Source organism: Gopherus flavomarginatus, chromosome 7, assembly GCF_025201925.1.
Source record: "Gopherus flavomarginatus isolate rGopFla2 chromosome 7, rGopFla2.mat.asm, whole genome shotgun sequence".
NCBI lineage: Eukaryota > Metazoa > Chordata > Testudines > Testudinidae > Gopherus > Gopherus flavomarginatus.
In genome coordinates, this window is record NC_066623.1 from 57,137,768 (window position 1) to 57,150,210 (window position 12,443).

Genomic DNA, 12,443 nt, shown 5'->3' on the forward strand with positions numbered 1-12,443 from the left:
AATAGAGCCAATGGGGTTTTTTGAATTCCAGGTGCTTTACAAATTACTGTATTATTATTCCCTTCTCACCAATGGGGAAACTGAGGCACACTGGAGGTAAATGATTTGCCAGCAGTCAGAGTGATTCCGTGGCTGAGTTGGAAATAGAACCCAAGTCTCCTGCCACTCAGTCATCAGAAATGCTGCCACTTCCAAGTGCTCGGGACCTTGGCTTTCCACCTCACTCAATGCAGGAAGCTAGGCATTCCCTGCCTTCTTTGCCTCTTCCTCCTTCCTGTCTTCCCTCTCCCAACCCTGGAAGCACTCACTGATTCATTAACTCATTAATGCCTCCAGAAGGGGTTGGAGGGGGGAGGAAGCGAATGAGGCTCTCTCTGAGACCATGCAGAGCCTAGGGGCCTGGTCTGCATTAGGACACAAGCTGAGGTCTTCACCCAGTCCTCAGGCCAAATCCTGAGGCATAAGTGAGGCTCTACTCAACTTCTGTCAGAGCTTTGCCTGAGTAAAGTCTAAACCAGGTAACGGCCTCGAGGTCTGGCCCTTAGTCCGCTGTAAATGAAGAGTGGAAATGACGCGTTCCCATCAAGAGCTCCACATCACACCTCCTGTGGGCAGAGAGGGGAAACTGGGCCAAGAGAGGGGAAACTGGGAAGGTGGGAGATTGTGGGGACAGGAGAAAACACCGGTGCAACCACACAGTGGGGAAGCAGGAGGGAGAATGCACCAAAGCCGCCACCACGCAAAGAGATGTAGGGAAAGGACAGCAAATGTGGCGGGGAATAGCACAGGACCAGCCATACAGCTTTGCGCATGCACACCCCCCCAGGATCAAAGCCCAGCTGCCTTCACAGCTAGCAGATATGTGCAGGTAGCCGGTAATAACTCGTTTCTTCCATTGTGTTAGTGCTTGTACTGAAGGAGACCCATCAACCGGTTACCCCAGATCACCACTCAACCCAGACATGGCCAATCAGATCCCTCTGTTCGACACCTACACGAGATGTCCCGTGACCCACGGGAACTGGGAATGTATTTATTGACGGCCGATTGAGGCCCATTGTTCTGTTTGTGCCAAGGGGCACAGGGAGGGGCAGGCTGGCTGGCTGGTGGCAGGGGGCTAAGGTAACTGGGGAGGCTGGCAGGGCAGCCAAGGCTTACCTAAAGATCTTATCAGAAGGCTGCTCTCCCAGCACCAAGTCAAATCCACGCTGGAATATTGTATATGGCCACGGCCTGGAAGGAGAAAAGAAAATGGTTTGTATCGCACTACACGTACCAGGTCTGATCTCACATACACCCGTGAATATCAGAAGTGACCCCACTGGAGAGTCACACCAGGTTCATGCTGGTGTGAGACCAGTATTACACTCTCTATACATCCAGGGATTGCTTCGCTGGTCAGTGGAATGCAGTAATTTCTAGAGCTGCTGTAACACTAGGCAACAATTTAGGACAGAAAGCAGGGCCAGTGTTAGACTTGCTGCAGGGCAGAAACTAAGGAGTGGGCCCCACTCCGCTGAAGCCAGAGCCACCTGGCATCCCTGTGTCCCCAACCCCGAATGTTCCTCTGCACTCCTTAGGGGGGGGCATGACTCTCAGATTGAAAACCTCTGCTTTCATGTGATTTATTTCCACTTTTAGTGATTAAATGACTAATATTCGCATTACAGTTACCCACAGTGACTCTGCAGAGATGTAACTTAGCTTAGTGGAGGGCCCGTGACGTGGGGCCCTGTGCAATTGCCCTGCTTGCCACCCCCCCCAACACCAGCCCTGACAGGAAGTGAAGAAGACTAGCTCAGTTCATTGAATCTGAAGGAGAAATTCAGTGTGGCAGGAGGTAATGACCTAAACAGGGCCTGGGCCAGGACAATGGAGCAAGCACTCTCACTTCCAAATGGTGTCTGGAGATTTCTTGAATCCCTGCCCTTTGTCGCACTGCCCCCTACCACCGTCCTGGGGCATTGGTTTGGCACCAACACTCAGGGAGGGTCCCACCTACTGCATCAGCAACACAGCGTCCTGCAGGATTCTGGGTTTCCTTTGGCTGTATCCCATCCCAGTACTGACCAGTGCTGAACCTGTTCTGATTTTGCAAGCAGCGCTGAGCAGGCAAACCCCTGCCCCTGCCTGGAGCCCTGCTGACTTTGTTTAATTACCTTAGCTGCCTTCTTCTTCTTGAATTTTAGCAAGCACTTACGTAAGCTTTAGCACCATGTAGCAAACTCCTGAAGAAACTTACCTCATCATATCCCCTCATAGTGTCTCCTCTGATGTCATACATGGTCGCCCCCCCAGAGGAGAGAAAGCATGTAAGCAATGGAGGAAGGTGCTCCAGTTACAGCATAAGTGGCTTTAATTGAATCTCCTGCTCAGTTTGTCAGACACGTCCGCCAACTGCACTGCGCAGCTTGTTTTCCCAGAGCCTGCAGACGTCTAGGAAAGCTTTGGGGAAAATGGAGCTGTATTCGCCTGTTTTTAGAGAGGCTGGAGGAGTGAACGTTTTTCCCATGAACGCTGTCTATGCAACTATGCAAGAAAGCCAGGTCTGAGTCTGGCCACGACTCATATGCTGGGTCTGTCAAACTCTGGATAAGCCGTAAAAGCAACATGGAAATCAGACAGTCCAGTAAAGAATGGTTACTTACTCCACAGTAAGTGTGGTCTTTCCCAATGCTGAGATCCCTTTGTAGGCACACATATGCCTCATGCACGTACAATCAGAATTATATGACTAGCACATGTCCTGCATCTCCTCCTGCTCCCACATAAGGGCATAAAAGGCAGAGTGGCCCTGCCTCAGTACCCTTGCAATTCAAATCCCTGGCAGGACAGGACTCCGAAAGCAGTGACGGAGGGCAGGTCGTGGTAGCCACGCTGAATACACTTCTCAAAGAACCACAGTTCCTGTAGGATAAGGAACCATTCTTCTTCCATTATGGGTCAGTGGGGACGAAGGGCGAGCAGCATCCCACTTGGATGGGGGGACTGAGGAGTACCAGCTGCACTGGTCAAACAGAGATGGAGATATTGGTCTCCCAAACCTCACCTCTGACATAGTTACTAACTCCAAGGTACAGCACTGGACAAAAGTCAGTGGGTTACTCTATGTCGCCACCCTGCAGATTTCTGACATCAGCACATTCCCGAAGCAGAAGACTGATACTAGAGCTCTGGTGGAGTGAGACTTGGTGTTCAGTAGGAGAGCCACATCAATCAGCTGGTAACACAATGAGATGCAATGGACAACACGGTGTAATATCCTCGGTGAATGGATGGCCTGATCTCTAGAATACCTGGCTATGGCTACAAATAGATGGGGAGATAGCTTCAACAGTTTGGTCATGTCAATGTAAAAAAGCAAAGCCCTGGACACATCCGGTGTGTATAGTTTCTTTTCTCCTAGAACCAGCTGTGGTTTCAGGAAAAAGACAGGCCAGCTTAACAATTGCCTCAAATGAAATTCTGCATTTATCTTAAGAATGGACTTCAGGTGAGGTCACTGTACCATCTTGCTCATATGGAATGTCATGGGGGCATTCAGCTCATAAGAATGGCCAGTGACCAGTGCCAGATGCTTCAGAAGGAAAGAACAGAACAGGGCAATTTCAAGTGATCCATCTCCCGTTGTTCAGTACCAGTTTTTGACAGGTGGAGATTTAGGGACTCCCAGGGCATGGAGTTGCGTCCATGACCATCCTGGCCAATAGCCATTGATGGACCCATCCTCCTTGAACTTATCTAATTCTTTTTTTAATCCAGTTATAGTCTTGGCTTTCACAACATCCCTGGCACCAAGTTCCACAGGCTGACTCAGTGCTGTGTGAACAAGTGTTTCCTTTTGTTTGTTGTAAACCTGCAGCCTATCAATTTCATTGGGTGACCTCTGGTTCTTGTGTTATGTGAAGAGGTAAATAACACTTCCTTATTCACTTTCTTTATACTGTTCATGATTTTACAGACCTTGACCATATCCCCCTCTTAGTTGTCTCTTTTCCAAGCTGAGCAGTCCCAGTCTTGGACACCTCCGTGGATTTTAACAGAGCTGAACACAAAGCCAACCTGTTTTCAGCGCAATAAGTAGTTAAGGATCTTCAATATCACGGCTTAAATCAAGTTCAGACCATGCCAGAGAGCCTCTTCCATTTAGAGGAATGCATCCTCCTGGCGGACATTTGCCTGCTGTGAACCAGGATTTCCGGGACCTGTAGGGAACAGCCCTGCTGAACCAGCCAAGAGCAGTGCTTTCAGGTGCTGCAACTCCAGGCTTGGATGAAGAATTGGGCTGTAGTGCTGTGAGATCAGATGGAGGTGGCTGGGAGCTGGAGCGGAGACTGAACCAACATGTGTAACAAGTTTGTCAGACAGAACTCCCTCAGCCAACATAAAGCTACAAGACTGACGATGGCCCTGTCTCCAGATCTTGACGATCACCACTGGAAGCAACAGAAAGGCATACAGCAGACCTCTGCTTCACTGAAGAGGGAAAGAATCCAATAACAATCCTGGGTTCTGTCCTGCCCTGGAGCAAAAGTCCTTAGACTTGGTGCTGTCCTTGATGGCAAACAACTCTATTGTGAGGGGTCCACAATGGCAGGATATCAGTCCTATCACAAATCTGTGCAAGAACTATGCAGGGTTGGTCTGCTCAGGAAATCTGCCAGGTTGTCGCTGACTCCTGGTGAAGGGCCATCGCAGTTATCCCATTCTGATCACACCAGAATTTGACAGCCTCCATGCAAAGGGGCAAGGAGTCCGGGCTCCCTTGTTTGCATATGCAGTGCATGGCTGTCATGTTGGCTGTGACATTGTGCACTGTCAAGTTCCAGAGGACAGGCAGGAATGCCACACAGGTAGCATGATGGCTCCGAGCTGCAGGACATTCATACCTACCTCCCTGTCATCTAGGGACTAGGCCCCTTGTGTCTGCAGATGATCCAAATGAGCTCCCCAGCCTGTCCATGACACCTACATGATCAGGGTCTTTGTTGAAGCAAGGACTGAGGAGGACACCCCTCTCCACACTTCTGAGAGATCTAACGTCCAATCCAGCTTTGCAATGACACACGAGGCACTGAAATCTTCTTGTCTATTCATCATCTTGCTGGGGGAACAAACTGACCTGAGCCAGAGTTGGAGGGACTGAAGAGTCTGGCAAGTGGCACTACCTGTGTGAATGCCAATACATGGCCTAATGCTGCAAGTCATACACACTTGTACATCACACCTCCTCCACTCCTATGCCTTTGCATGAAAACTTGGAGCATGCACGACACCAAGAGACAGAGCTATTCAAACTTATCTGACCTTCCTCACATCAGGTGCATGCACATCTAAAATGGGATCCACACTGATGCATACTTGAAAGAGAACACCAGTTAAAATATGTTGCCATCCATCTTAGTTGGAGAGACACTGTCAGGTCAAAAACCCCAACAGCCCCATGCAATAGTGGGCTGAGTTGACTGAGGCATCAGTATCAAGGGATTTCAAAGTTTACAGCTGTGGAATGACTGCACCTGGAATACTGCATCCATTTCTGGGCAGGAAGATATTGACAAGTTGGAAGGAATTCAGAGGACAGCAGGAAAAAATAATAAGGGACAGGAGGGACTGATTAGGAGAAACAATTAAAAAGAGTTAGTCAGGTGTAGCTTGGCTAAATGACAGTAAGGGAAAACATGATAGCAGCACACAGATTGAGAGCAGGTGTAACACAAGCATGAAGCAGAATTATTTAGGGTAGCTGAAGCAGCTAAAAGAAGCACACAAAAAGGGAAAATCTAGCCTGAACATAAAGAAATAGGTTCTTTTAGACTCTGAAATGGTCTCCCAAGGGAAGCAGCAGAACTCTCACTTGGGGTATTAAAAGTGGCTTGATCAAAAATGTGCCACAAAGAGCATTCTGGCCTCGACAGAAAGATGGGCTCAAACTCCCACTTGCTTGGTAAAAAATGTGGCTTGATGCTCAAATGCTCAGGGTGGTGACATGTCACTAATGAAACATGACACCGCCACCAGTACCAAGGACAAGATGGAGTCACTGGCCAACCCACTGCTCCCAGACCTGCAAGACAGTATGGATGGTTTCCAATATCACCAACCTGAACAGAGGGCGCACGGTCAACTCATACACTCATAGGTCAGAAGGGACCTTTATGATCATCTAGCCTGACCTCCTGCACAATGCAGGCCACAGAATCTCACCCACCCATTCCTGCAACAAACCTCTAACCTATGTCTGAGTTACTGAAGTCCTCAAATTGTGGTTTGAAGACCACAAGCTGCAGAGAATTCTCCAGCAACTGACCCATGCCCCATGCTGCAGAGAAAGGCGAAAAACCTTCCATCAAGTCCAGCCTCTCAGTGCCCCTGCTGTACAAAATGGCTTACTCTATTTGCTGAAGCAGAATGAAGCCATGGAGGGGCTGCAATGCTTGTTTGCTTCACTGATTGTACTCTGAACTCCTGTTGCCGGGTGCTCCATGGATGCCCATCTATCTTCTCCACTTCCCACAAAATAAACCCAGCCTCTGGAACACTTGTCTCACCAGCACTGAAGAGACTCAGCAGCATGGTGATGTGGTGGTAGATTTCTCATGGTGGTATATCTGTCTTTAAGATGCTGGTAGAAGAAGCTTAAGTTGATTTTAGTGGCCTTTGAAGAGATACCAGAGTGGCCACCTGCCTTGCCCACACCCCTCAGAACACCATCCAGTGAGAGAGGTGAACTCAAACCTGAAGAGAGATATTGATGTCTCTCTGAATGCAGCCCAGGGTGACAAAGGCAGGAAAATATTTTCCAATTGGTGCTAAATTATTGCGATGCAGAAGACAATCCTAGCAATTTTCTTTGCAGGTAACTACAGCTCTATTACACAAGCACTTTAATTTCTAATCTGAAGTTATTTTAGCAACAACAAAAAATTTCTGCTTGCAAGATTGTACGTCTGCCTAGTTTCTCTACCAGGCTTCAATATGATTTTTGTCAAGTCGGCAAGAACTGGAGGATGCCATTCATCCCACAGATTGGATTGGCTCGAATAAAGCAAGCTTTAGAACTAAACACGTACATTCTTGCATGTCTCATAGACACCTTGAATATACTGCTGTCTAAAACCCTTTCAATACTCCAGCAGATTCGTTTTATTCTTGTCTCTCAGGAGTGCATCAGATGGCGAACAAAAGGGGAGATACAGCATTGTTCCATACAGACACAGGCAGGGAAATCATTATAAGAATGGCTTTTTTCCCCCTCAGTGAATTTAGTGTGAGTGAGAGGTGCCGAATCGACAGCCTTGGAGCCTGGACTCCTCTGTTTAGCTACAGACCAGGATCAGACTGGTCAGATGCACTGCAGACTTCCCCATGCTGCACAGCCAATGGACCCTGATGATGGGGAGAACTGGAAGGCTTAGTTTATCATCAGTAAATGCTAGCAAATGTCTATTTCACCATGTCCCTCTTCCTCTCCTCCCTGCAGGGAAGAACTGATTACTTTCTCCTCCTTTGATAGCCTGGAGGTTCTCTTAGACTCCTTTGGACCTGTTTGGGGCTGCTCCAAGGACAACAGGGGCTGCAGCAAGAATTTCCACTGCAGCTCGGACCGCAAATTGGACTCCTCCAGAATTTGTTTTGTCTGCTGTATGTGACAAGAAATGTGCGGGAGAGCAGCTAAGAGCTTCCCATAATGCCCTGGGAGGAAACCAAAACATCACTGAACAAGGTGCTGCTTTTCAGAAGGTTCTGAATAAGCAGGCAAAAAGGCTGCATTACAGCTTTACTGTAGCTCTCCACACACACAAACCAACAAAAAAAATTCCCATCGATAATAATCAAAATTTACAGATAGGAAAGTGCTGCTGGAGAACTTATTAGAGTTTGATTTAAGGATATTTACTTTGTATATTTTGATATGTGATGCCGACAACTTGTGTTTTAATGGTTATAAAAGCTTTCACTTCTTGAATCTCAACATCACCTCTCCTTAAATAACTATGGTCTGACATGCCCTACAATTTCTGGCAACTGAGAAAATTGAAATGGATGCAAAAAGGAAAAGGGCTGCCAAGTGATGTTCTACCCATTCATCTTGTGCAACTGTGAAAAATTTTTTTAAATCAATGAAAACTGAAAAAAGTGCTGAAAATAAACCAATATTATCCATCAAAATTATTTTTTTAAAGAAACAGAATTCTGCCAAGCCTAAGTATGGTCAACTCAAGAAGTACAAAGGTAATTCACTGTCCAGAGGCTCATTGAGTATTTCAGTGCTGAATTTCCCAACCAAGGCTGAATAACGTGGTTGTTCATGTGACACTGGTTAATATTTTTCCAATGCCCATTGTCCAAGTAAGCAATTGTTGGAGTTTCCAGAGGGATCCTGTGGAATGGTGAACAGGGTCCACATGCCTGCAACTGGGAGGGGAGGACAAGGTCCAGGTGATCCTCTCTCACCATTAAGATGGGGCCAATCCTGCAAAAAAAAAGTTTTAGCACCCTCTAGTGCAGTTAATAACTTTAAATAACTAGGCGGCCTGGGATTTTTGAAGGAGCCTATGGGGTGAGTGGTCAACTCCCATGGAATTTGAGTGGGTTATGGGCATCATACCCCCGTAAGCGCCTGTGAAAATGTCAACCATAGTGAATACATTAATCAACAAACCATCCTTATTCTTAATTGCTCTTGGCTTTCCACGCAGCTCGTGCTGTCTTACTTGGCAACACGCCCATCAGCTCCATGCTCCCACAGACTGAGAGGGCTGTCAGGGGACATTCTACCCACTGACATGGCATTTTATATAAGGGAGGGTCAGGGTTAAGCAAGGGCCAAGCCGGGGGCCAGATTCTCAGCCATGCCAGCATTTGGCACCGCTGAGATCAATGGAGCCACTCCCAGAAGAGTCCACGGCACAACTGAGTGCCAAATGGGCATCCTGCTCCATTACATCACTTGTAAAGCTCCTGGTGATTCAGTGGGGCAGGATCAGGGGGACTGATTACGTGGGCTGCTGTCCCTGCTCCTGCACTTGTCCCTAGTGCAGCTGTGATGCTCTTGGGTATCAAGTGGAGGAGTCCAGAGCAGGTAGTGCCTGCTTTGGGCAGCTTGCGCATTGTGTCTCTCATAGAAGGCTGCTGCTGGACACAGGAGAGCATCAAGTGGTGGCGCTGTGGCTTGGCAGAGGTCTTGGGAGGTGCTGCAGGGAAAATGCCAACTTGAAACATGAGGAGTAGAGGGAGGTGGGGTTAAGAAGGACAGAGAAGCCTGGCTTGGGTGCTTAGCAGCAGCTGGAGGGGCACCCCACAGGTTCTAAAGCGGAGTCCTCTTCAATGCTGCCTGGACTATGCCGCCCATGTTCAATAAGGCTCCTTTCTGGCTGGGTTTTGTTTTTCTTTTGGCTTCAGAAATAAGTAATGGAGGGGACTTCAACTCTCTGTGCCTCTCTCACCTCTTCAGTCATTGTCTTTTCCCCCCTGTTGTTTTGCTGCTTTGTTTCATTCCCTCTTTCTCTTTCTTTTAGCGTCTCACTCTTTCCCTCTTTCATGATTGCTGCCGGCTCCTCGCTGCTATATTTTTGTTGCTCTTGGCAAGTATTTTAGTTGCACGGTCTTTAGAGCTCACAAAAGAAACAAGGGCTGATCAGAAACGGCTCAGTGTCTGATCAAACTGGATTAACTGTGCTTGAAATGACCTCATCTCTCGCTATCAATTAGTTCGTTCGGATGCAAACTTGAAAGTGAGGGACTAGCAGGGCTCCGTGAAGCAGACAAAGTATGCCAGCTATTGGGCAAGCTGCTGCTTCAAAGCTCTGCCAATGCACCTCAATTCTGTCCATCAGCACTCCCTGCAAATCCAGTCTGGACTGCCATTCACGCCTACCTATAGTGACAATGGCTCAAAATCAGGGCTTGGTGGGAATCTCCCAAACCAATTCCACTTGCAAAAAAAATCCTGGTCTCCACCCCTATGCAATGCCTGGTGCCGTAAAAGACGGTTACTCACCTTTGTAACTGTTGTTCTTCAAGATGTGTTGCTCATATCCATTCCAGTTAGGTGTGTGCGCGCCGCGTGCACGTTCGTCAGAGACTTTTTACCCTAGCAACACTCGGTGGGTTGGCAGGTCGCCCCCTGGAGTGGCGCTGCCATGGCGCCTGATATATACCCCTGCTGGCCCATCCGCTCCTCAGTTCCTTCTTGCCGGCTACTCCGACAGTGGGGAAGGAGGGCGGGTGTGGAATGGATATGAGCAACACATCTCGAAGAACAACAGTTACAAAGGTGAGTAATCGTCTTTTCTTCTTCGAGTGCTTGCTCATATCCATTCCAGTTAGGTGATTCCCAAGCCTTACCTAGGCGGTGGGGTCGGAGCGAGACGTTGCGGAATGTAAGACTGCTGAGCTGAAGGCGGCATCATCTCTAGACTGTTGGACCAATGCATAGTGCAATGCAAAGGTATGGATGGAAGACCAGGTGGCCGCGCGGCAGATGTCCTGTATGGGAACATGGGCCAAGAACGCGGCAGATGAAGCCTGAGCCCGAGTAGAGTGGGCAGTGAGATGGCCCACCTGAGCATGAGCCAAGTCATAGCAAGCCTGAATACACGACGTAACCCAAGATGCAATACGTTGGGAGGAGATTGCCATGCCCTTCATACGTTCCGCCACCGCCACAAATAGTTGAGGTGAGCGCCGGAAGGGCTTGGTCCTCTCGATGTAGAAGGTGAGAGCCCTCCGGACATCCAAAATATGGAGCTGTTGCCCTCGTCGCGATGAATGCGGCTTTGGACAAAAGACTGGCAGAAAGATGTCCTGGTTAATGTGAAAGGTGGAGACGACCTTAGGGAGGAACGCCAGGTGCAGTCGCAGCTGTACCTTGTCCTTATGGAACACAGTATATGGAGGATCCGCAGTCAATGCACGAAGCTCTGAGGCTCGTCTAGCCGAGGTGACAGCGACTAGGAAAGCTGTTTTCCAGGACAGGTACAGCAGCGAGTATGTGGCCAAAGGCTCAAAAGGGGGCCCCATGAGCCTGGTTAAGACGAGGTTCAGGTCCCAGGTAGGGGTAGGGCGTTTGACCTGTGGGTATACCCGCTTCAATCCTTTGAGGAATCTGGAAACTATAGGGTGGGAAAAAACGGAACTGCCAGCTTCCCCCAGATAGAAGGTGGATATAGCTGCAAGATGTACTCGCAGAGAGGAGATCGCCAACCCCCTGCTCTTTGAGAGACCACACGCAGTCCAGAACAGTGGGGACTAATACAGAATGCGGAGAATGGCCGTGCTGGTCACACCAATGGCAGAAGGGCTTCCATTTTGCGAGGTATGTCGAGCGCATGGAGGGCTTCCTGCTTCCCAGCAACACCTGCTGTACTGCGGCGGAACAGCACAACTCCGACTGGTTTAACCAGACAGGAGCCATGCAGTCAGATGAAGGGACTGCAGGTCCGGATGATGCATCCTGCTGAAGTCTTGTGTGATCAGGTCCAGCCAGAGCGGCAGGGGAATTGGGTCTGCCAGGGACAGGTCGAGCAGCATGGTGTACCAGTGCTGCCTCGGCCAAGCCAGAGCGATCAGGATAAGGCGGGCTCTGTCCCTGTGGAGCTTGAGCAGGACTCGGCGGACAAGAGGGAACAGTGGGAAGCGTAACAGAGGTGGCCTGTCCACGGAATCAGGAACGCGTCCGACAGGGAGCCCGGGGAGCGACCCTGTAGGAAGCAGAACACCTGGCATTTCCTGTTCATTCTGGATGCAAACAGGTCTATGTGGGGAAAGTCCCACCTCCGGAAAATCGAATGGAGAACGTCCGGACGGATAGACCATTCGTGTGATAGGAAGGATCTGCTCAGGTGATCTGCGAGAGTGTTCCGTACCCCCGGGAGAAAGGAGGCCACTAGATGTATGGAGTGGGCTATGCAGAAGTCCCACAGCCGTATCGCTTCCTGACACAAAGGGGAGGACCGTGTCCCACCCTGCTTGTTGATGTAATACATGGCCGTTGTGTTGTCCGTGAACACTGCAACACAACGGCCATGTAGATGGCGCTGAAATGCTTGGCATGCCAGCCGGACCGCTCTCAGCTCTCGTACATTGATGTGGAGCATCAGCTCCCGGGGTGATCAAAGGCTTTGGGTGCGTAGGAGCCCTAGGTGGGCGCCCCAGCCCAGCGAGGACGCATCCGTTGTTAGGGACAGGGAGGGCTGGGGAGGATGAAACGGCAGGCCCGCACACACTCGGGATAACATTTTCCACCAGTTGAGGGAGCCTAGAACATCCGGCGGAACTGTCAGAATAATGTCTATGGCGTCCCTGCCCGGCCGATAGACCGAAGCGAGCCAGGTTTGCAGAGGGCGCATTCGCAGCCTGGCATGCCTTGTGACGAAAGTGCATGCAGCCATGTGCCCCAGGAGAGCAAGGCAAGTATGAGCAGAGGTGGTTGGAAAGCT

General features: G+C 49.4%; 1 protein-coding gene across 3 annotated transcripts in view; it reads right to left on the minus strand.

Annotated features, from left to right (window-relative positions):
• ASTN1 (astrotactin 1) overlaps window positions 1–12,443 on the minus strand; it is a 209,522-nt gene that overhangs the window by 62,309 nt on the left and 134,770 nt on the right. For all 3 annotated transcript variants that reach the window (XM_050962986.1, XM_050962985.1, XM_050962987.1), the window contains exon 9: window positions 1,159–1,233. In XM_050962986.1, the coding sequence (XP_050818943.1) occupies window positions 1,159–1,233 (75 nt within the window). The remainder of the gene's footprint in view (window positions 1–1,158; window positions 1,234–12,443) is intronic.